The sequence below is a fragment of the Protopterus annectens genome, chromosome 1.part0 (genome assembly GCF_019279795.1).
Source record: "Protopterus annectens isolate FY-2018-M chromosome 1.part0, PAN1.0, whole genome shotgun sequence".
Lineage (NCBI taxonomy): Eukaryota > Metazoa > Chordata > Ceratodontiformes > Protopteridae > Protopterus > Protopterus annectens.
Genome location: NC_056725.1, coordinates 1,718,160,536 through 1,718,185,146, shown reverse-complemented (window position 1 = coordinate 1,718,185,146; position 24,611 = coordinate 1,718,160,536). Strand labels below are relative to the sequence as shown.

Genomic DNA, 24,611 nt, shown 5'->3' with positions numbered 1-24,611 from the left:
TCATTCTCAGGGCCTTAGGGTCCATGGCGGCAACCATTTATTTGGTTCCATTAGTCATGAGGGTTCTGCAGTGGACTCTAACAATCCAGTGGTCATCTCTTTCTCACATGATGATGGCCCCAGTTTGTCTCGCCCTGGTGTGCAGGCATCATCTCCTTTGTTGGATTCATTCTCCTGACCTCTTTGCAGGCAGGCCATTTTCTCTTCCTCCCCCCAGCACCACAGTGACCTCAGATGCCTCCTTGTTGGGGTAGGGAGGCATTACCAGGGAATAACTGTTCAAGGTCCATGCAGAGACCAAACTGCACTTAAACATACTGCAGATGACAGCAGTTCTCACAGTGCAAGCCTTTCAGGACTGACTCCCTGTAAGTACCATTGCAGTTCACATGGAAAACATGGTAGTTGTGTGGGATATCAGCAAGCAAGGGGCCACACATGCTTATCTGCTTTGTCGCGAGGCCATGAGAGTGTGAGAATGGGTGATGTCCTTGGGACGCTTTCTTCCTGCAAGACACATTCCCAGGGAGTCCAACATGTTAGCAGACAGACTCAGCAGGGCCATCCTGAGTACTTACAAGTGGTACCTGAATTCTTCATTAGAGATAGAGATTTTCCTTTCATGGGGTCATCCGAGCTGGAATCTGTTTGCTTCCCCTCACAACCACAAATGCAGCCGGTGTTTTGCCCTGATTCCCCCAGCCGGGGAGTCCCCCAGGGATGCTCTGGTTCACGATTGGTCTCCAAGTCACCTTTCTTCTTACCCTCCTATTCCTCTCATTCCCAGAGTGCTTCAGAAAGCTCAACACCTCAAGGCTACCTTGATCCTTATTGTCCCCTTTTGGCCTCGGCATGTGTGGTTTCCCCTCCTTGGTCTCACCTGAGGTACCCCCCTCCTTGGGTACTAGATCCCCTTCCTGATCTCATTTCCACCCCCCCCAATCTTCTGATCCCAAATCTTCAGATTCTGCATCTGACCACGTGGTTTGTCCACTTCCTGTAATCCTAAATCAGTCCAGGCTTCCATCGCCCATTAGAGACATTATTCTGGCCTCTCAAAGGCATCCACCAGAAAGGTATATGCTAGCAAATGGAAATGTTTTCTATTTGGGGCCAGCAGCATAATCTGGACCACTTCTTGGCTCCCATTCCATATATCTTATTTTTTTATCTTCAATATTTCAGGATGAAGCTAGTTTTTCTACTATCAAATTGCAGTTGGTGGCTATTTCTAACTTCCATATTTGTGAGGAGCCTACTTTTTCTTCTTGTCTTTATAAGGCCTTTTTGAAAGGTGTTTTCCTCCTCTGGTCTCCAGTCAAAGAGCCTTCTCCCCATTGGGACCTTTCATTTGTGCTGCAATCTCTTACACTGTCTCTTTGAGCCTGCTGCAACTTTTGAAATGAAATTTCTATCATGGAACACCACTTTTCTGGTAGCTATAATTTCGGCAAGAAGAGTGTCCAAGTTGCAGGCTCTATTAATTCACCATATCTGGTGTTTCATAAAGACAGAGTGACTCTCCAACCAACCCTTCTTCATGCCTAAGGTAGCCATGGAGGCAAATTTGAATCAGTCCATTCAGTTGCCAGTTTTTTCCCCCAACTTCTTATTTTATTTACTATTTATTATTTATTTTATTTTATTTTACATTTGTTGACCAGGCTAGTCCAACTGGATACATGTCCATATTCAGCAGAGGCCCGGGGAGATAAGTACCTTTATGCAAATAGAATGTAAAAATACAAAAATAATAATAATAAAGAATACTACAATTTTAACAATGATATACATATAAAATACAGTTCAGCACTAAACTACAATAGAGGCAGTTTTAGTGATCATAAGATACCAGTAGTGGTTACTTTGTTACAAGAGAGGAAGAAACAAGAAGTTATTCAAGAGGAAACAACACTAGTGCACACAGTAGGGAGCTAATTGTTAAACAATGAGAAGGCTAGGACTGGTTGAGAAAATTCAGAGAGATACATTAGAACGCACAAGTAAACATGCCGGTGGAGAGCATTCAGATTCAATAAGTCATGAGTGGAAAAGTACAGATAAAACCTGTTCTACACATGTAGTAAGCATTTAAGAAGGTTAATGCTCAGGGAGATTTATTAGTCAGGGTTTGTGCATGGACATAGCCATTGTGTTTTAAGGAAAGATTTTAGGTGCTTCTTGAAAATGGTGTTGAAGGTCATTGGGAAGTTTGTTCCAAGATTTTCCCACAGAGTTAGTGAAAAGACAGTCACCTGATTTATTGTTGGATTTCTGGATGGTTACTAGTAATTTGTTAGCTGACCCATAGGGTTGTAAGATTCTTGTAAGGCGTGATAAGGTTACAGAGTATTGGAGTATTACTGGGATGTTGTAGTATCTTGCAATGGTGGATTCTAAATGGGGAGCCAGTGACAAATCTGGCAATGTTATGGTAGGAGGTTGCTAGCTTATTGAGGTTAGTTTTGGATAGATTAGTGTAGATCGGGGAGGCATATAGGAGTGTGGAGATGAGATGTGTGTGGGCAGTGGTAGTTCTGGCTAAAGGAGTAAGGAAAGGTTTGATCCTGTAAAGGAAACCTAGTTTTCTGTTGACTGATTTAATGGTTAGGTTAATGTGAGAGTCGAAGTTGAGGTGATGGTCACTTGTTACCCCTAAAAGTTTAGTGGTTGTGTCAGGTGTTATGACAGTGCCATTATTGGTTGCGACTGTGATATCAATAGGGGAGGACTTCTGTGCGGGAATGAACATCAATAATTTAGTTTTCTTGGGGTTCAGGAGGAGACAGCTATGAAGAAACCAGTTTTCTACTAGATTGAATACTTTTTGGGTGATGGACTGGAGTTCAGGTGAAGAGGTGGCAGCACAGAGTAATGTAGAATCATCTGCATATTGTATGCAGGTGGCTTGAGGAAGGTTTGCATTCAGATCATTAATGAAGATAGATAAAAGGAGGGGTCCCAAAATAGAGCCTTTCAGGACACCAAGGGTAATAGGGAGGTGAGTGGATACATAATTATTCCACAGGACAGCCTGTTGTCTATTTTCTAGATAGGACTTGAACTATTGGACTGCCTGTGTAGCTAATGAAAGTGATTTAAGGATGTCTAAAAGAAGCTGATGGTTGACCATATCGAAGGCTTTTGAGAGGTCTATAAAGAGAGCAGAGGACAGCTTGTTATTGTTTCTATTTTTATTAATGCAGTCATAAAGGATAAGAGTGCAGTGGTAGTAATATGGAATGGCCTAAAGCCATGCTGGCAGTCAGCAAGTAGATTATTTTGGAGAAGGTGATTAAGTAGTTGCTGGTGGATACATTTTTCCATGACTTTTGATAATGGAGAGAGTAGGGCTATGGGACGAACGTTTGAGAGTTCGTTTGAGTTACCCCCCTTATGAAGTGGGATAATATGGGAGATTTTCCAAAGAGATGGGATGGATCCTTCAGTTATGGTTCTGTTTATTAGGATAGAAATGGGATAGGCAAGCACCTTTGCTGCAATTTGTAAGTATTCCGCTGGCAGCAGGTCAGCTGAGGGTTTACATGGTTTTAGTTTCTGAAGTAGCTTAGAGATGAGGGCTGTAGGGACAGGTTGTAAATGTAATGTAGGAGGTAAAGTAGTTGAAAAGGGTAGCTCAAATGAGCTAACAGGTGTTAGGGTATTTGCTAGAGATTGGACTGTGCCTGTAAAAAAAGATGTTGAAGGCATCAGCAATCTGGTTGGGAGAGTTATGAGAGAAGCCAGAAGGGGTTGGTGTCTTGGAATGTCCTGGGTGTAGGAGTCTAATTTATACCTGACCAGAAACACTGTGGATTCTGTTGATGAGATTGTTGGAATTTGAAGTAAAAGTTTTTTTTGTCAAAAAGTATAGATAGCTTTTTTGTGGTGTTTCTTTGGTGATCTGTTGGGTTTTTAGCTGTTCTCCATTTGGCCCAGATTTTGTTTCTAATAAGCATTTTATGCCTAGTCTCTTTTGTGAGCCAGGGAGGGGTTTTGTTCCTGGTCCTAACAGTGCGTGTGGGGGCATGGTGTTCTAGGATATGCAAGAATTTAGAGTTAAAATATGACACTGCTTCGTCAAGAGGGAGGTGTTTTAGTGGTGCCCAATTACAAGCTTTAAGTTCTGATTGGAAGCTTAGTGGGTTAAATTTTTTTTTGTTCCGCATAGTTATAAAGATGGTTTGGTTAGGAATAAAGGTATCCACAGATATTCCAAACCATGAAAAACAAAAACAAAAACAAAAGGAAGTAGTGCACCAGGATCCACCAGAAAGTATTTATTGGGCGCTTTCATTTTTTAAGTAAAAAACTTCATCAGAATGACAGATACATACAAAAAACACACACACACACACACACATATATATATATATATATATATATATATATATATATATATATATATATATATATATATATATATATATATATATATAATATATAGTATATATATTGACCCAGCTTTAAATACCTCCTAATTCATTAATGTTAATTGTCAGTTAACTAAAAGGTATATACCACTTAAAACATAACAATGCAAATTCATGATATCACATATACATCCCCTTCCAAGTAAAAGAAATCAACATTAGAAACTTTTAAAACACATTTAAAGATCTTTTTGTGCAAAATTTGCAAGCCATAAAATAAACATACATCATAATGTAAAATATATATGAAAAAGTATATGAAAAAGTATATAAATTTATACTTGTGTGTGAGGATCTTCAGTAGCCTCACTAGTCACTAGTTCCTGATGCATGACCTACATAGACCTACTCTAACATTTAATTATGCTCATTTTCTTCATGCATCTTCACAATTGTTTCGATAGTAAACTCCTCCTGTGGTGTTTTTTTAACCTTTTAATTGTCCTTCCTCTGATAATCCATTTGCTTTTTACAAAGCAGAAAAGGTTTTAAAAGCACAGATCTCAAGTCTTGGAGCAATGCTGACTACTTGCTTAGTACATTTTGTTCCTCATGGATGGATTTTTCCTGACAATGTATATATTGTTACTTAAATACAGTCAGTTCTGCAACTGCTGCATCGAGATCCAGGAATTTTTAGTGCTTGTTGGGGAGAAGATCTTCATTCTGGCTAAGTAAAGTAGCCTGAATTTGAAGCTCACTTCCTAATGTAACTTAACAGAAGAAATACATTTTCACCTTTTAAGCCAAATTTGAATGGAATAAGTATTATCAACAAAAAACCTCATTGAACCAATCAGTAGTTGTTTGGTTTTCTCCACAACTTTATATGAATTATATCCTGCATAGGATGTAACAGATGACCAGCTTCCAAAGCTTCACGAGACCTTCCATGTGCCCAAACCATTAGTCATCTTCAGCTGAGCTGTCTAAAAGACATATTTGAACACCAATCCCTTCAGAACTTTCCAGCCACCAAAAAGAACAGTCGTCTGTGAGCTTTTTGAGGAAACTACATTTTCTACATCTACTTAAACTGCTCAGTGCCAATACCATGGCCTATGTTGCTTTGAAATTTCACTGATCTTTCAGTAAGTGGCACTGACCTTTCATGTCATGAGAAATAGCACATGTGATATCTTTTTGGTATGCATTTAAAATCGATTGTCCTATTTGATGGTTGATTAATGCAAATGTCATGCAAACATAATTATTTTCATATAACATGTTAATTTTTGAATTCCTTGTGCTACTTCTTCATTGTTAAGCCTTCATATTGTGAGTTTGTACATTATTACACTGCTGTCTGCAGTAAAACAAGCACCCTAATGTATTGTATGTAATTTCAGCTAATATTATTCTTCCATATGTTACAGGTGTATGCTTCTTAATAATGACAAGATTAATTGCAGGGTTTTCTTATATCTTTGTACAGGAGAACAAAAATAATCATCAACACAAGGCAAGCAGTCCTACTAAAGGTATGTATGCAGTTTCAGTAATGATAAGCATTGTGTTTCATTTGTGAAACATTTACATTGTGTAAAGTTGTAATTTTGCAAAGGGGTGACTGCAGATGACTCACTTTATAAAAGTATTCCCTTCCAGCATTATCTTGTAATTGCAGGCTCAGTAACACTTAATCAAATGGAATGATACATGCTCATGTTGTATTTTAAGTAAGCATTTGCATATTGCAATTATTCACAGATAGTTATAGCCTCTTCTGCTATTAAGTCATTCTTTCCACAATTCCACAATTAAATTTTAAGTACTGGTCATTGCAACAGATGCTGAGATGTAAAGAAGACACGTGTAATACAAAAGAATAAAATATTTGTTATACTGAATATGTCAGATTTGTTTGAGTCTTAAGTCCATTTTGCTTCTGTCTGAATCAAGCACAGAGTAATTGTTCAGAATTCAAAAAGAACCATTGCTTGCTTTGCCTGCTAGTAATAAAGATATTTTCATATATTACCACTTTAAAGTTAATAAGTAAAAAAATGCAGTATATGTTACAGGCTGTTTTGGAATGGACTTGTTCTTTTAATCATGCACTAATAGAAAAGGAACAATATTTGAAAATGCTTATTAAATGTACTGTCCAGCACTCCTTGTATACAAGTGCAGGTAGAATATACTGCTACATTTCAAAGCAAAGAGAAGTATATCAGGAAATGGCCCAGATTTACAGTATAGAATATTGGATTTCTCTGTAATAGAAAATTGACCATTTAGGCAGAAGGTGACGGTGGCTGTAGTTTCACTTTGAACATTTTATGAAATGAACAAAGTCAGTGGCCTAACAGTCTGCACACTTAATAAGAACCACAAGATTATGGCTAGCATAAATTCATGAGTCATGTTGCAATACTGACACTGGAAGACAGTGTGAGTGAGAGTTGCTACACTCCTGAGGTGCTGTCCCTCAGAACAGACTTTAAGCTGTGATCTTATATACCCCCATATGTCTGATAATAAATGTTATAACAGCTATACATATAGTTGTTTCTGAACTTACTTTACACCTCATCTTTTGACTACAATATTAACATTTTCTACCATACCTAGTTTCTTTCCTCATAGCCATTTCTTTGAATTTTTAAGAACTAATAACAATTTATTGTTTATCTCACAAACCCACCAAGATGATATGGGCAAGTGCCAGCATAACCAGCTGGAGTTTTGAAAAGAATATGTCCTTTGAATATCAAACTGATTTATACAAGATGCTTATACAAATGTATTAGAAGTGTATGTCATTTGTTTATCAAATGGATTTGTACAGATGCTTGTGCTGAAAATGTGTTTGTGAGGTTTGCTTGAGTTAAAATGTCTCAACAGTGCACCCTGCGGAAATAAAAAGAAATGTACATGTATTATTCTAACTGAATTAAATGTATATGTTTTAAAAGAGGATCCTGGGACAGCAGCGGTTAACCAGCTAGTTTGCTTTAAGAAAAATAAAAGAAATGTAAATGAGATGTTAAACCATTAAAATGGTACCCCACAATGCTAAGTAGGACTGGAGATGCTAGGTCTGGGAAAAAAAGCCTTTGCTCATTAGCTCAGTAAAAAGAGGGGAAGCCCCAGGCACTGCCATAAACATTTAGATGTGTATTGTAGCCATCTACTCTAAATTCTTGTCTCAGCTTCAAAGGGGAATACACCGAGAACCTAGAGTCAGGTGACCAGATGAGGTCATTCTGCCAGCCCTCTTGGAAATTATATTTTAGATATTAAAAAGAGAAATCTCAGAGTATTGAGTATTCTGTCTGGATGCCTGACTAGAAAGACTACTCATGTACTTCGTCTTGCCTTGTCCAAGTAAGTTGTTAGGGAATAGTAAATTTTCCTAGAGTCAATCAAGAAAGTAGTGAAGCTTAGTTTAGAGAGTGCTTTTCTTTCTTTCTTTATTTTATTTATTTATTTAACATTTGTTGACTATAAAAGTCCGACTAGGACAGAGCCTATTTTCAGTGGAGGCCTGGAGAGAAATGCTCCAAACGCATGTCTTTGGAATGTGGAAGGAAATTGGAGTACCCAAAGGAATCCCATACAAATGCAGGGAGGATATGCAGACTCCACACAGAAGGCACCTCAGCTGAGAATCAAACCAGAAAACCTCTTGCTGTGAGGCAACAATGTTAACCGCTGCACCACTGTGCCACTTTATTTGTATGAGTCTGTCCATCAGTGTTAATTTTTATACTTTCTGTGATTTGAACTGTGTGGTTTACTGTAAATATATATTCACTATTTTCATTTTATTATTATTTATTATTAAATATATTTAAAATTTTCATTGGGGCTGGTTCTTGTAAAAAGTATCTAACCTTTGAGAGTACTTATATTTATTTGGTGACACTGTGTGGGCCACTCCAGAAGGCCTAACTGTCTTGGTCAACTACTATCATTTGTGTTAGTATTAATATTGCACTGTATAATTGGATACCCTTTGTAAGAGGCTTGTAGGAATTGACTGGTGGCAGTGAATCTACCTTATAGTCTTGGCAAAATTGGTAGAGCCAGTAATCTGTGCCAGCCTTTCCCAGGTGTGTGTGTGTGTGTGTGTGTGTGTGTGTGTGTATGTTTGTATGTGTTTATGTGTATGCGCGCACACGTGTGTGTGTGTGTGTGTGTGTGTGTGTGTGTGTGTGTGTGTGAAAATTAAATCGTAAAGAGTGTGTCTGTCAGCTACTTGGGGCAGGGACACAAAGCACTGGGTTCACAGAGAGGGTGCTGGAGAACTTGGCTTGGACACTCTGCTAAGGACCTAACCCTACAGCTGTACCAGTGAGGAGTCTTATTGGAGACCTGGAGGGAGACAGATATAGAGACATCCAGACCCCAGGCTGAGTGTGTTCCTTGTGTGCTCTTAAGGGAAAGTGTACTTGATATAGGGAGGTCAGCATCTGGAAATACTGAGTGTATCCATTTGCATTCCATATGCCCGTCCCTCTCCAGTGTCAATGGTAAGGATGCAAGCTCCTTGATTGCTGGCCCAGCATGGGGGCGTCACATTTTGGTGGCAGTGGTGACCACCACATATTCTGACATACTGATGGGCATCACATCAACTAATATGCATCTTAAAATATTCCATGCTCAACATCCACTAATGCATGAGTGTCTTTTATGCTGTAATAGTTGCCTTTTTTCATATGAATGCAGTCTAATTAGCAAATGTATGTGTAATTGTTAACTCAGCCTGATAGCTTAGATGTTCAGGTATAGGATTACCAACTGGTAGACCTGGGTTCAGAACTTGGTAGGGCATAACTAGACAGCAGCATTATCTGTGCAGAAGAAATGCCTGGCAATCTACTTCCGTAATATGCCATGAGAAACCTATGAGGGTCAACCCATAGAGTTGTCATGAGTCATTTTCGACTCAAGGGCAAATATCTACTTTTACTTTTTTATGTGCAATTGTTAATGTGTATTATTTAATGTCTGTACATGTATATCAGTAGCATAGCTAGGATGGAGCGAGAGGGGCAACTGCCCCTGGTGCAAAGTGTTGGGGGGTGCTATCAGCCAATACCAGTCTCTCCTTAATGCAGCACTTCTTTTAAAATTTGGTATTGCATTTGCAGTCAACCCTGAGCACTAGGGTACCCTGCACATGTTCTAAATTGTAGCAGCTACACCCCAAACAGTTTGCTACAGTTTAAAAGTAAAACAAAATTATTATTATTTTTTTAACTAAAACCAGAGAGTTATAGCACTTTGTGCCAACGGAGTATAAACTATAGCAAACTGCTTGCTACATTTGTAACAAGCAGTTTATTACAGTTTAAAAAGAAGATTTTTTTTAACTAAGACATGAGCATTGTAGAGCTCCATGCAGACAGGATATAAACTGTAACAAACAGTTTGCTGCAGTATAAAAAAAATATATATTTTTTTAAATAAAACATGAGTACAGTGGTGTTCCATGCAGGCAGAGAGTTTCATCGAAAAATAAAGTGTCTGCTGCCCCTCAGGAATAAATTGCCTATATTACATTAAAAAATGATAAGCTAGTAATAATATTGCAAGAGGAAATGGATGGCAAACTGATAACAGACTCATACTTAGTATCTTCACCAAGGAGAACATTCTCAGTACGGCAGCATCCGCCCCTTGTGGGAGTAGAACCCACAGCCTTCTGCACCAAAAGCAAGTACACAACCTGTTGTGCTATTAGCAAGGCAAAACACTAAACTTCTGTTCCCCTGCAGCTCTCAGCTCCTTGTAAAATCTACTCAATACTCAACTGCATCTCAACTTCACAGCACAAGAAAACTGGAAAAAGCCAAAATGTATTGGGGGAGGGGTCAAAAGCCCAAAAACCAGGGACACATTAAACATTGCTTGTATAATGCTGTGTTACCACCATATGTTTTACTGCCAAGGTCCCTGTGCAAAACAGTCAGAGCAACATACCACTATGCCAAATCAGCTGCTTTGTGAAAGAGAGGAAGACTGAAACTTAAATGGCTATCATTTAATGAATTCAGTTCTCACCATAGCTGTCAACCACTTAGTACAAAACACCTGGAAAAACCCAGTAATGAGGGAATACAGCCCTCAAACATATTCAGTGAATTCAGTTCTTGTCATAGCTGTCAACCTTAGCACAAAACCTGGACGAAGCCAATAATGGGGGAATACAGTCCCAAAAATAGGGACAAATTTCAAATATTCATCTTATAAACTTAGAAAATTGCTAGAAAAAAGGTTGTGTTACTATGTATTCTGAAGAACATGAAGTCTGAAATTCAAATGCCTGTCAATTTTACTGCTGACAGAACAGAAACAATTTTCAGCAGAGACCCAGGGATTAATACTGCAGACATGTCTTTGTAAAATGACAGGGCACCAGAGCAAATCCACACAAACACAGGGAGGAGATGCAGACTCCACACAGAAGGCACCCCAGCCAAGAATCAAACCAGAAAACCTATAGCTGTGAGGCAACAATACTACCACTGCACCATCGAATATGCAAGGAATTAAACATTCAGAAACCTGAAGTCTGAAATTCAAATGCCTGTCAATTTTATTTAACATTTGTTAATCAGGACAGTCTGACTTGGAACAAAAAAAAACAATTCTCAGCAGAGGCCCAGGAAGAAATAATGCAGACATGTCTTTGTAACATGGGAGGACACAAAAGCAAATCCACACAAACAAAGGGAGAAGATACAGACCTCCCACAAAGAAGGCACCCCAGCCAAGAACCAAACCCAAGAACCTACAGCTGTGAGGCATCAATGCTACCACTACACCATCAAATTTCAAGCATTGCAATATTTAAAAAACACAGATATTATGAGGAATAGATCAGATCAAATATGAGGCAAAAATCTGCAATTTTTTTTACAAATGGTGGTGGGTAGGGAATTTAGGTCTTTAACACCTGCATACAAGGTACAGGGTTCAAGCCTGAGGTATTCCCTACCACACCACCATGGGTCTAATCACCAGTACACCCCACCTTAGGCATTTACACACACACACACACACACACACACACACACACACACACACGGTCCTGTAGTAAATCCAAATCCCTGTCCGCAAAACCACACACACACTCCACTTACCTGGTCCTGTAAATCCCTGTCCGCAAAACCACCATACATCCAGTAAATCCTGACAAGACTGCAGCCACCATACATCCAGTAAGTAAATCCCACGCAAATCCGACCCTGCCCGTCGCAAACTCCAATCCAATCCAGATCCTTACCCTGCCCGTCGCGAAAACTTCCCCTGCAGCAAACTCCAATCTGATCCTTCCCCTGACTGCCGACGTTGCAGTCCGACCCCAGCGAGTTCCCAGGCAGTCTATGCAGTTTAAAACTGCATAGACTTGGGGGAGCGCTCCTGTCCATGACTCTCAATCAGGACTGCCGTGCGCATTCTCCATGCACTAGATTGTCTCAGCAGCAGTGCGCATGTGCGAAGTCTAAAAATTTTTTTTTGTTTTATTTTTTATTTTATAAGTACTTAGGTTGAGGGGGCTGCAGTCCGGCAGTCCGATAAAATGGGCCGCCCCTGGCTAGTGATAGATATGGCAAAAAGTATATACTTCTGTCACCATAACTTTTAGGGCTAGGGCTATCAGTTACCAAATGTATATGAGCAGCTACTTTCTGTTTATTCTAGGTAACTCAGAGGAACATTCTCTCAAATGTAGAAGGATCCTATATTAAATATTTTGAATTATCTCTTTTTAACTCCATTTCTGAGGTCACCAGGTATCCTTTTAATTGCAACTGCAATGCTGCAGATGCCTTTTCTAGAGCATCTGCTACTGGGTCTGCTTCTCCCAGATTTTCATAGTTTAGACTTCAGCCTTTACCTGAAGGTGTCAAAGCTAAGATTCTGGACTCCCCTCTGGATAGACAACATCTTTTTAGTTCTGTGGCTGCAGAACTTTTCATGCTTTTACAATAGAAATGCAAGGTCATGCAAGATTTTAAGCAAATCTTTCTCTCTCCCTATCCAAGTACCAGAGAAACCACCCTACCAAAGCTTGTCCCATCATTCACAAGGAACAGAAATCCTTTTAAAAGAGTAAAGATCTGATAGGAAATTTCAGAATAAGTCTCAGCAGGATTCCAAGGGTTCTAAACCGTTTTTTACCGACAAAAAAAGCCTCCTTATGACTGTCAGCCTCTACCCCCCCTCAACCTCGGCATCCCTGGGCTTATCTGTCTCAAAAGTTAACTGTTTTTTTCCAACATGGCAGTTCATAACCTCAAACAGATGAGTTCTGTACATCATCCAAAAGGGTTACAAAATGTGTTGTTCTGCTGCTCCTCACCTCTCAAGGTTTTCCCAGCCTCCTCCAAGTCAAATTCACCTTATTCTGTCTCTTTTCTCTTCTTTCAGACCTTTTCACTCAGGGGACCAAAACAATTTGTGTTGTCTCATCTAAAAAGAGGGTTTTACTCAATAATGCTTTGGTTCCCAGAAAGGAGGGCAATTGAACACCTATGCTGGAACTTTCTTTCCCCAACACATTTCTAAGAGTTCTAAGTTTTAAGATGCTGACCCCGTAATCCTTACTTTCAGTTATACTTCCGCAAGCCTTTTTGTTGACAATGGATTTAAAAGGTACATTCCTATTCATTCAATATGCAGGAAATTCTTAAAGTTTTGTGTCTCTCCATATCACTTTCAATTTTTGCTTTACTCTTTGATCTTTCAGCTGCCTCAAGGGTATTCACAGAGTGCTTAGCTCTTGTTATTGCTTTCTGTAGATTTTTAAGAATTTAAATATTTCCTTATCTGGATGATTTCCTTATTTATGCTCCTTTTCAAGACATTTTTCTAACACATTTGTATTTTATTATTAATCTTCTGAACAAACTGGGGTTTACTCTGAACCTCAGGAATTCCATCTTAACTTACAATATCTTTCTCTTAAAAGTGCAGTTGCAATAATTCCTCATGTGCAATATTAATGAAGTGCCATTTCTTCTTTTCTGTGTACTGTATTATTTGTTCATATGTTTAGGTTTATATGTATGGGTAGTTTTACCTGACTAGAAATAGGTTATAAGGAGTATTTTTATGTGTAGTAGTCATTAGAATAGTTGTATATATGTCAAATCTTATTTTTTTATACTTGCATTGCCTCTGTACCCTGATGATGAACTGATACCCAAAATTTAATTTAGGTTGCACTTTTGTTTCCTAAATGACAATAACGTTTTCTTTGAATTCTTGAATCTTGAATCTTTGAATCTTCACTCCGGGTTTTTCAAGATAGCTTCACACTAATCTACAGCTTAATTTCAGCTCTTCCAGTGTGAAAAAAGAAACTGATAGATAAGGGCAGGTAATTCTGCCATTTTTAGTAAAATTCAGTTACTGGCTATTAAGTACACTGCCTGGATGCCAACATAGAAAAACAAATTAGAGAGCTTGAAAGAAAATCAACTAGAAAAGCTAAAAAGAAAAGACTGACTGGTAAGAATTCTGCAGCAGCTCAGCAAAAAATTAGTGCATGTTCCAGCTTTGGTAGAAGAGACGGCTTCCAGTAATTTAGAGGAAAAAAATAAATCAAATATGCTTACAGCTGATTAAAGTAAATGAAACATAGAAGGAGTATATCAACTCAAGTGAAAGGCTGTAAAAATGGAAGAAGCTTTAAACAACTATCCAGATGAACTGATAAAAAGCCTTTTGGCTTTTCCCGGCTAGGGTTCGCCACAGCGAAACTCCGGTCTGCTAATGATTGGCAGTTGATTTTTACGGTGCTGAGTTACCAGCCTGACGCCCAACCTTCAAAGAAGGCACACCCATTCATGCATGCACCAACCTGCATGTCTTTAAATGTCACTGGACCATGGGGAGGACATAGACTCCACACAGAAGGTGATGCAGCCGAGAATCGAACTGCAGAGCCTCTTGCTGTGAGGCGACAATGCTAACTACTGCACCACCGTGACCCAGCTTCCAGATGAACTGATAAAACTGCAAAAAATAAGAGGCTGAAATGAAGAAAAGACTGGCTGAGTATGAGACTGCTTATGAAAAGCTGTTTCAAAAAAGTGGTAGAGGTAGAGAACAGAGCACACAGAGAAAAACTGAGATTTTTTTGCCATATCAGAGACACTGGAAGGAACAGACTGTATTCATTTTATGGAAACGGAGATAATAACTTGACTGGTATTCCACACAGCAGGATTAGTTAATTGAAAGGGCACATTATGTGTATGCCCTAAACCTGGCAGTAAGAAAGCAGCCAAGAACTGTATTAGTAAAAATGCAATTACATCAGCAAAAAGAGCTGATCATGACAAAACTGTGGCAGAAGGGCAAAGTATTAAAAATTGGAGTAGTAGAATGTTTGCTGGAAATGACCAGTCACAGTATACCATGCAGAAGATAACGAAATGTATCCCAGCAGTTAGGGACTGTTGAGAGGCAGGTATGAGATTCAAGCTGCTGTACCTAGCTGTATTCAGAATATATTTTTTCTGGAGGATCTAAGTCATTTTTGATGCAGAACATGCTAAAGTGGAAATGTAGAAGTCTGTCCAACAAAAGTGAGCCACCGAACAGAAGGGGTGCTGCTTCTCACTCTTCTGATAATAAAGATCATAGAAAGAATTTGCCAGTGAAACCTGTACCAAAGAAAAATGCTTGAGAGATGGAAAAGTGCACAATAATTGACTAGAAGAATCAGGAGTACCTTGGACTTGTACCAGAGTCTGAGATTGGGGTCAGAGCTGAACAGAATAAAACCATCAGCAATAAAATTAGTGGATAAATGTGTAGCTGAGAAGAATTGGATTTTTGTTGAATTTGTTAAATGTGTGAGGGGAGTGGGACTGATGGGCATATACCCCATTTTATGTCATTAATGTTTGGAGGGACACTAAGAGGAAATAGTAACCGTAAGTAAAACAGTTTTTGTTCTTAATAGTATTTGTATAAAACATTTCATGATATAAATTGCTTGTTATATAAGAACGCATTTTTCAGTGATTGCTGTATGTGATAAAGACACTAAAGTAAACAAGTACCTTTTATCATTTTTAGTTTTAAGAAATATATGTATTACAGTGAAAGAAGAGAAGAAAGGCTGGACAAAAGCATGTAATCTTGTGCTGTTGGGGAGCGGGATGGGGTATAAAAGTGCACTGATTATAACATATGTATGATTTCAAATGTTTTCTTTTACTTTTGCATGGGTGATTGTCTGAATTAATGTCCTTGGCTTAATGTAGCATTTTTTTCTGTATAAGCAAGTGGGGTTTAAAAATAAGAGACCACAGTGTAATAAATGTTTATTCTTTAGCAAATAAATGTTCAGTGTGAGTTTGAAATCTGTCACTAATGGCAGCTGTACATTATGTGCTTATATTTCCATGGAAAGAAGCTGACTACAGGTAATGGCAGTAAATCTCTAGAGGTCTGGACATTGTTTACTGAGAGAAATGTAAAATTTAAAGGTACAAGGCAAGCAGCTAAATACAAAATAAAGTTTTAAATTATTGGAAGTGATTAAGAACAGCTTTTCTGGTATCTAAATACTTCAATGCATTTACTAGAACAGTGTATAATTTAGTGTTATGTATAGATAACCAGTGCAGTTTTTCTTATGACTAAAAGTAATTTTTACTGAAAGCATTCACACTTTTTTCACATCTGTTAGAGGAATAAAAATATGACAAGAACAGGCAGCAATTAGTCCAAGTAGGAGCACAAGCTGTAACATGTGCCTTAGCATGTAGAACTTTAATTTTAGGTTAAGTAATGTCTGTAGGTATAGCTGTTGATTTGGTGCAATTGTTCTCATGAGTAGGGCTAAACTTCATTATTTGTAGATGTACACTATTGTGTATTTGTTTTAAGTTAATAAATTATGAGGGTGTTTTACAAAAAAATATTGTAAAATGTGGCATTGATTCTAATAGAGATGATAATAAAAAAGTGTATAAAAGATCAGTCTGCCAAACATTAGTGGGTATATGTAACACAATAGTTAGAAACAGACATTTTAAAAATATGTCATATATAATAGGTGGGAACAGTAACTTCTTAAAATGGCTGCACTATCTATATTATTTTGGAAAGTGATTGGCCTCACAGGTACAGACAAAAATGTAAGAGTATTGAATTATATTAGGAAATGCAGAGTGCAAATTGCAATGCTACAGGAGACGCATTTGGAAAGAAGTGAGCATGTGAATTTGATAAAGAATGGATTTCAAGATGGATATTCAGGAGACTATCAGGGGCAAAGGAAAAGAGGAAGTACTTGTACTCATTGCTAGAGGAGTTCAAGTAGTGATAGAAGAGGGGGAAAAAGATAATCGTAGATTTATGGTAGTAATGGACAAGTGGCAAGGGAGGAGGATTCAACTGGCGTGTATTTTTTATTCCACCTAAAATTGCTATCATGGAGCTTAAGAAAGTTTTGGTAAAATTAATCAGCTTTCATTAGGAAATATTTATTTTAGGTGAGAACTAGAACTTGATTTGCACAATGAAGATGTGTCTGGAGGACCTAGAAGGGGAAAATATAACAAAATATGGTAGATTGTTTAAGTATTTTATGAAAATATGTGGTGTGCATGATGTTCATTCAGTAGCAGGAGCTTAGGGAGAATTTACATATCATTCCTAAAGGTACAATAACTGGCCTAGACTAGACTGAACTTAGATTTTACAGGAAGCTGTGCATTTAATTGAAAGCTTCGACACATATCCAATAACTATTTCAGATCATGTGCCAATAACAACTAAGATAAAACTGCAACGTAATGAAGTAAAAATGAGACACTGGAGCTTCCCCATGTACCTGTTAAAACAGATGAATTTAGGGAATGGGAAGTAGATATTATTCAAGAGTTATTAGGGAAAATAGATACTTTTTCAGATACTATAGTTAGCGAGTGGGATAAAATGAAAGTGGAGTTTAAAAATAGGGCAGAAATAAAAAGAGATATGGTGAAGAAGCAACAGTAATTATTTAGATGCCCTGACAAAGGTTGAAGTATTGCTGAATAAAAGAAATCTCACAGAGCAAGCAGAGGTGCAACTGCAGAATGCTAAAGAGAAAATAAGGGTGTATCTAGATAATATGCATAAGTTTAGAAAAAATGCTGTTAAGCAACTGTTTTTTGATGATAACACTAGAGCACAAATACTTGTATCACAATGATTTAGGCAACAGAAAGTAGAAAAAGTTGTTTCCAAACTTAGGGAGCGTATAACAAGAAAAATAACCAAAGAACCTGTAGAGCTAGTCAAGATATTTCAGAAATTTTCTGAAAATTTGTATAAAGGTGAAAAATGTGGAAATCATAAATGGAAATATTTATGGAAGACTTAAATATGCCAAGATTACAGGTAGATGAGTCACAGCAATTAACAGTTAAAATAAGAGGAGATGAGACAAAAATGCTAACATATGATCAATGTACAGCAAAGACTCCATGAATAGAAAGTATTCCTGTGGAAGTTTGGAGAGAAGAAAATGCTAAGTATCTGGAACATTTTGTTTAACAGTATTTTAAAAGAAGAGGAAGCACCAATATCTTGTAAGAAAGTTATTGTGGCTGTAATACGTAAAGAAGTATCAGACCCAGCTTCATAAAGGCCCATTTCAATTTAAAACCATGATTATAAAGTGTTTATGTATAAAACAGCTAAAAGAGTGGCAAAGGTATTGCCAGAATTGATAGATATCAATCAGTGTAGTTTTGTGGAGGGGAGGCAAACATTTGGCAACTGAATGTAAGAAAATGCCAGTGTTGTTGGTGGGTCTTGACACGGAGAAAGCATTTGACAGAGTAAGCTGGAAGTTTATGTGTGGGGCAATGAAAACATTTGCATTACCTGATAAAATTATAAGGTTAATAAGGAAGCTATATGAGGGATTAGAGGCAAACATTTGGCAACGTTAACTGAACATTGGTTATTCAGAGAGAAGCTGGATATAAGAAAATACCACATTTGTTGGTGGGTTTTGACACAAAGAAAGCATTTGACAGAGTAAGTTTTGATTTTATGAGTAGGCCAATGGAAGCATTTGAATTCTGTTATACATTAATAAGGTTAATTAGGAGGATATATGAGGGATCAGAGGCAAAAATTAAAGTTGTGTCTGGACACAGGAACCAGGCAGGGGTGTTCTTTTCCCCTTTATTATTTTCATTATATTTAAAAACAGTGGCAAAGAACATAAGGGACTCACAAATTCAAGGATATAATTGATATGGTAGTCAAGAAAAGTTGCCTTTATTTGCACATAACATTATTTTATACCCGATAAAACCAGAAAAGAACATCTCAGTGTTGTAGAACATTATGAGGCACTTTCAAGTCTTTTCAGGATATAAAGTTAATGAGGATAAAACAAAGGCTGCTGCTATAAATTATGTACCCAAACTTGATTTGGTTCAGCAATACCGATATTTATGGGAACACGATAAAATTAAATATTTAGGACTGTGGGTTAAAAGTGATTCTGATATGGCAGCTAAGGATATGTGGAAAGAGACTAGACAAAAGATAATACAAAAACTGAGAAACTGGAAGCTCTTTTTATGGATATGGATAGCAAGATACAAGCAGCAAAAATGTTTTTAGTCCCTTTAGTTTTATATACATGTCAGGCATATTTTTATCAACCAGAGGAGAAGTTGTGAATAGTCATTAATAAAGAATTGAAGGATTATTTTGTTGGAGGGGAAGAGGGCAAGGGCCATATTCTTCCAACAGAACAAGTCGGTTTAGTATTATATGATTTGAAGGAATATTTTAGAGCTATGCAGTTAAGGCTTTATACATAACACAAGTAGAAAGCTCTAATTCAAAGTGGAAAGGGATGATGATGAAGCAGGGGGAACTTCAAGAAATAAGGAGAGAGTGCAATTTTGGATGCAGATCCTTAAGGAGAATAGCAGCAGCCATGCAGATTATTATATTCATAAAGTAGCAGGATGTAGTCTAAGCAGTAAGCCAACATGAGGTGGAGCAACTAGATTTTACTCAACATAAGAATGCACTTTCTGGTCCCCCCCCCTCCAGGAACTGTTCACAGAAGCTTTAGCTCTGGTGTGGGGATCTTGTTCCAAGAGCATCAGAGTCCTGTGGGTTTGCTGACTCAAGGAGAGGAAGGACAACATATACATATAGGAAATGAAGGCACTTATTTTAGCCCTTCAATCCCTGAAATATGTCTGGATTCCAAGTCCTCTTCAGATTTATACAGGCATTTGGTACATAAACAGGAAGCCACAAAGTCTTACCTCCTCTGCAGGCTAGTCTTGATTGCTTGGGACACAGCAGTTCAGCACAAAATCTTTCTTCAAGGTACGTATAGGCCATCAGAAAAGAACACTGTGGCAGATATTCTAAGTAAGTCCAGAACAGACCCTCATGAATGGATGATAAACGGAGACATATTTCTGGACATTGTCACCAGTGGGGTACTCAGGTCTACTTTATGCACTAGAAACATGAAAAACCCGAATCCAAATAGCGCAACACATAAAGAGCGAACCGTGAATACGTTGAACGTACGAAAGCACGAAATTTAAAACCTCGAACCATCATAGTCGGCCAACCCACCACCCGCAACACACTACCTACCCAAACACAATAAAAAAACACATGCATAAACTAACCAAAACCCTACTTCTAACCCTAAATTAAAGCACCAAAACCCTACTGCTAACCCTACACTAAACTCCACATACACAACTATCTATGCACTATCCTTAACCCCTCCCTAACCCTAAGGTCCATAACTACCACACACTTCCCCTACAAAGCTATACCCAAACAAACTAAATATTCCACACACATACACTTAACAAAACCCTACACTAAACCTTACATACATTACCTACACAAAACCTTACATACACTACCTACCTATGCACTTACCTTAACCCCTCCCTAACCCTAAGGTTCGTAACTATCATACACTTACCTTACAGAGCTATACCGCAGATGGGCCAACTATGCGAATTCGATATTTCCACTTTTGTGGTTTCATTCGTTCAGCATATTCGCGGTTCGCTCTTTACGTGTTGCGCTATTTGGATTCGGGTTTTTCAGCTTTCGAGCACATAAAGTAGATCCGTCTACTCCCCAGATAGATCATTTTGCCTCCTCAAACTGCAGACAGCTCAGGTTGTTCTGTTCAAGGGTGCCATGCCCTCAGACTTAGAGAATGGACAATGTGTCTTTTTTTGGGGGGGGGGATCCATTATGCTTACCCTTTACTTCCACTAATTCTGAAAATCCTTCTCAGCATCAATCAAGAACATGTCAGGCACATCTTGTTGGTACCTGCCTTTTAGTCCAGAGATCACTGGTTCCTCCTGTTCCACTTGACCAGGGTCAGTTATCCAAAGTTACCTCACAGGATGGACTTGCTCAAACTGAAAAAAAAAAGACTCCAATTCACCTCAACTTCCAGACCTTAAATCTGACTCATTAAGTGATAGAATTGAATCCCCTTAAGGCACCTTGTTTTTTTTTTTTTTTTGAGGACATGCCTTTGGTTCTATAGGAGGCTAAAATACAACTACAAGGAAGTGTTATGTTTCTAAATGGAAAATATTTCCTTATAGTGCTGCCAAGAAAATCAGAATCATTATCAGATGGGGATTCCTAATATTCTTGCTTATTGTGTGAGCTGCTGAATGCTGGATTGACATTCTCTTCTATCAAAGCACATCTGTTTTCCATCTCTGCCTGCCTGCCTCTAAATCCACCATTTTGTACTCACTTTGAGGTCAGACAGTTTTTGAAACATGTCATATGCATCAGACCACCAAGAAGAGCCGTTCTCCCTTCTTGGGATCTGATTTATCTCTTGGAAAAATTTACCAGATCTCCTTTTGAGCCTGCTGCATCTTCTCAAAAATTCTGTGCTTGGAAGACTGTGTTGTTTGTAGCTTTGACGTCTGCTAAAAGGGTGTCTAAGCTGCAAGCACTGATGGCCATTCCACCCTTTCACATTTTCCATAAGGTTAGGGTTGCTCTTAGAACTAACCCTTTATTTATGTTTAATGAGATCTCGTCAGCTTGCATATTTTTTTTCCTTCTTCTCAGAATAAAGAAGAGAGGAGCTTACATTCCTTAGACATAGACAAAATCAGAAAAGACCAGCTTTGTTATGTTTCCAGGACAAGAGATTGGGTTCTCCTGTTTGTAAACAAACTATTTCTGACTTGATTGATAAGGCTATTTCATTTGTAATTCTTCCCATGGCAAGCATCTACAAGCTTCATTTAAAGCACATTCCACCAGTGCTGTAGCTTCTTCTAAGGTTTTCTTCAAAGGTATGGATTCTTGATCTATCCTTGAAACAGCTGCTTGATCTTCTGTTCACACTTTCACTAAACATTACAAGACTGATGAAGGGCTGTCAAGGTCCAGCCTTCAAGGTATTATGTACAATGACTCAGCTCAGTCCTCCTCCTCCCTTTCTTCTTAGACAGCTTTGGGAGTTTCCTATCTATTATTAATACTGCAACAGTGATCCAAAAAAGGATATAGTACAGTTGTTTAAGAACTTACCATAACAGTAGATGCCTGACTGCTCACTCTTGCAGTATTACATCCATAGTTCATAAGTATGCACTAGACTAGCTGCCCTTCAGGCCATTTTAAGCCAAGCCAATTTCCTCAAAGGTGAGAATCAAACTTTTACCTTGTGTTTGTGAAATAAACACTTTAACCATTATGTTAACCCCCAACCCCCTCTTCCTCCTATTCTTTTTGGGCTGAAGTGGATTCTTATATTTCCTTACTCTCCTTTTGACTTGTACATATGCAAATAGCTGACTGCTTCTGCTTCAGATCCTTGGTCTGGAGTAAGAAAGTCCCGAGGAAATTCATGCATGTACATCCCCTTTGACTGGTAACTGTTCATGGTGTGCACCTATGCAGTCTAAGCCTTGTCTGTCTATCTTCCCAGTCAATGATGTGAGGCTAACTACCATGAAACTGCCTTCATTAGTTTTACTTTCTTTCGTGAATAATGGGGGAAGTGAAATTGATTTCTGATCAATTGCAACTTTCCTATTGGCTGGGAATCTGTTACGGGGTTTTGTAAGTGATTTCAGCAGGATATTTGTTAGGTTTTGAGTATTCAGACTGGCATCCCATTTGGGCCCTATGTTTTGAAAGAACATGATTAAACTGATGTATGCCTTTTTCTACCCTGTCCATCCATACTGGCCATTAGTTCATCTCTCATCTCCCCCTGCCTGCTTCCCTTCACAGGACACTACCATTCCGTTTTTCTATTTTGTGAATACAAAGATGTATGTCTCATTCAGTACTGATATAATGTACTTGGTTTTCCTTACCTCACTTCCACTCCTCAACAACCTCTTTAAGTTGGCACTCCCTTTTTTTTTTAAATTAACCCCCTCATTTAATTTTTCTCTGCTTTACCTCCAGGTTAATTTTCTCTCTGGTCTAGTCTTAGTATGTATCACTTGATAAATTGCTTTTTTCCTGACCTTCGTTGGTAAGTACTCAGCAATCAGTCTACAGACCATTACAAGCTAAGTGCATAACCCATATTCACAAATTTCCTGCAGTCTCAAGGAGGGCAGTACAGGATAGACCAGGGAGAAAAGTTGATACTGCCTATCCAGATATCTAGGTTTACATTGAAGGAAGCAAAGGTGCTTCTCTCCTTAACATGTACTGGACTCTTGTTTCAGAGATGGGGGATATATTTGGATATGAACCCATCATGCCAATCATTCGTATTTATCTGTTGAAGCTTTAGAATTTTTAACTGGGTTCAAGGAAGCATTTTTCCATTGAAGGAATAGGAGGTCAAAAAGTGTTGTATCTTTCACAACTCAAAAGGCTAGACACAGATTCCCCATGCAGAAAATGAGTACACATAGAGGGCTGTCAGTCTGTCTTGATAACTAAGGTCTTTTCAGCCACTGAAATGAGTTAGGAATCTCCGAGTTCTGTCAAGCTGATTGACATGTTTAGACAAATGCATGCTAAAAGGGTCATTATATTCAGTAATGGGTCTGATGACATATTAGTAAAGGGGAATTAAATCATCTTTGGATCTAGAGGAGATGTCTTTGGAAATTAGATGAACAAGGTAAAGACTTTCCAAACCACTGTGGAGACATGAAAATCAAAAGATAAGAAATTCTCAAAAAGAGTGCCTAGAATGCCCTATGACAGTAGTTGATTGGAGGGGACTTCATCCAGATCATATGATGTGTAAATGTTTTGTTTACCAAAATGAACTACACTATTTTCACACATTTAGTTTGAGACCATTGTCTTTGCACCAGTTGTTTACATAGTCTTTAACTCATGTTAGTGCAATTGTGAGTCAGTGGAGGATCAAATAATAGCATCCAGTTTACACTCATCTGCTAACTTAGATAACCATAAGCCAAGGGTGTTATCTTGAAGTTTTGAGAATAAGATGACAAATAGGAGAAGACCCAGCAATGAGGTGTTACATTCAGCCATTTGCTAAGAAACATGTGCAGCCTTATTCTTTTGAAAATATTGCTATTGGTGGATGCAGTCTGTGTGGGCCATAAGGGCTCAGAGTCTGTACCCTGTTGACTCGAAAGAGGTACGTACACTGGCTATAGACGTGAGGTGAAGATGAATATATTACTGTGTGAACAAATGGTTGAGGGTTCTTATCCTTAGTCTGGGAGTGTTAGGTAGTGTTCTGTTAACCTCAGCATAAGGTGGTGTAGTGGATGTGCTTTGTGCTGTAGGTGCATCTGTGGGTAAGTGTGTGTGTGTGTGTGTGTGTGTGTGTGTGTGTGTGTGTGTGTGTGTGTGTGTGTGTGTGTGTGTGTGTGAATGTTTTGTACTTACTAATTGTGTTGTATGGTGAGAGGGTAGCCTTCAAGTTCAGTAAATGCTTTCACCTCTCATATATTGAATCATTTTATGGTAACAATAAAGGGTTTTCTATAAGCATCAGACAGTTTGTTAAACTGCCTCGCCTAATGCTATCAGACTGGCTGCAGAATGGATAAGAGCTAAGTGAGATGCCATAATAGCCAAAGAAGATGAAGGGCTATGAGAAAACAGGATAGCTTGATGATGTACTGTTGGTGTACATCAGAAGGGGATAATGGCTTGAACTAGAAAACAATAATATGGAATGTGGCTAAAAGATACAAATATTTT

At 38.3% G+C, this 24,611-nt stretch overlaps 1 protein-coding gene across 1 annotated transcript in view; it reads left to right on the top strand.

Annotated features, from left to right (window-relative positions):
* The window catches only part of ADGB (androglobin), a 4,124,629-nt gene that overhangs the window by 1,788,594 nt on the left and 2,311,424 nt on the right, over nt 1–24,611 (top strand). The window contains exon 15 of the mRNA XM_044074542.1: nt 5,810–5,914. Within this exon, the coding sequence (XP_043930477.1) occupies nt 5,810–5,914 (105 nt within the window). The remainder of the gene's footprint in view (nt 1–5,809; nt 5,915–24,611) is intronic.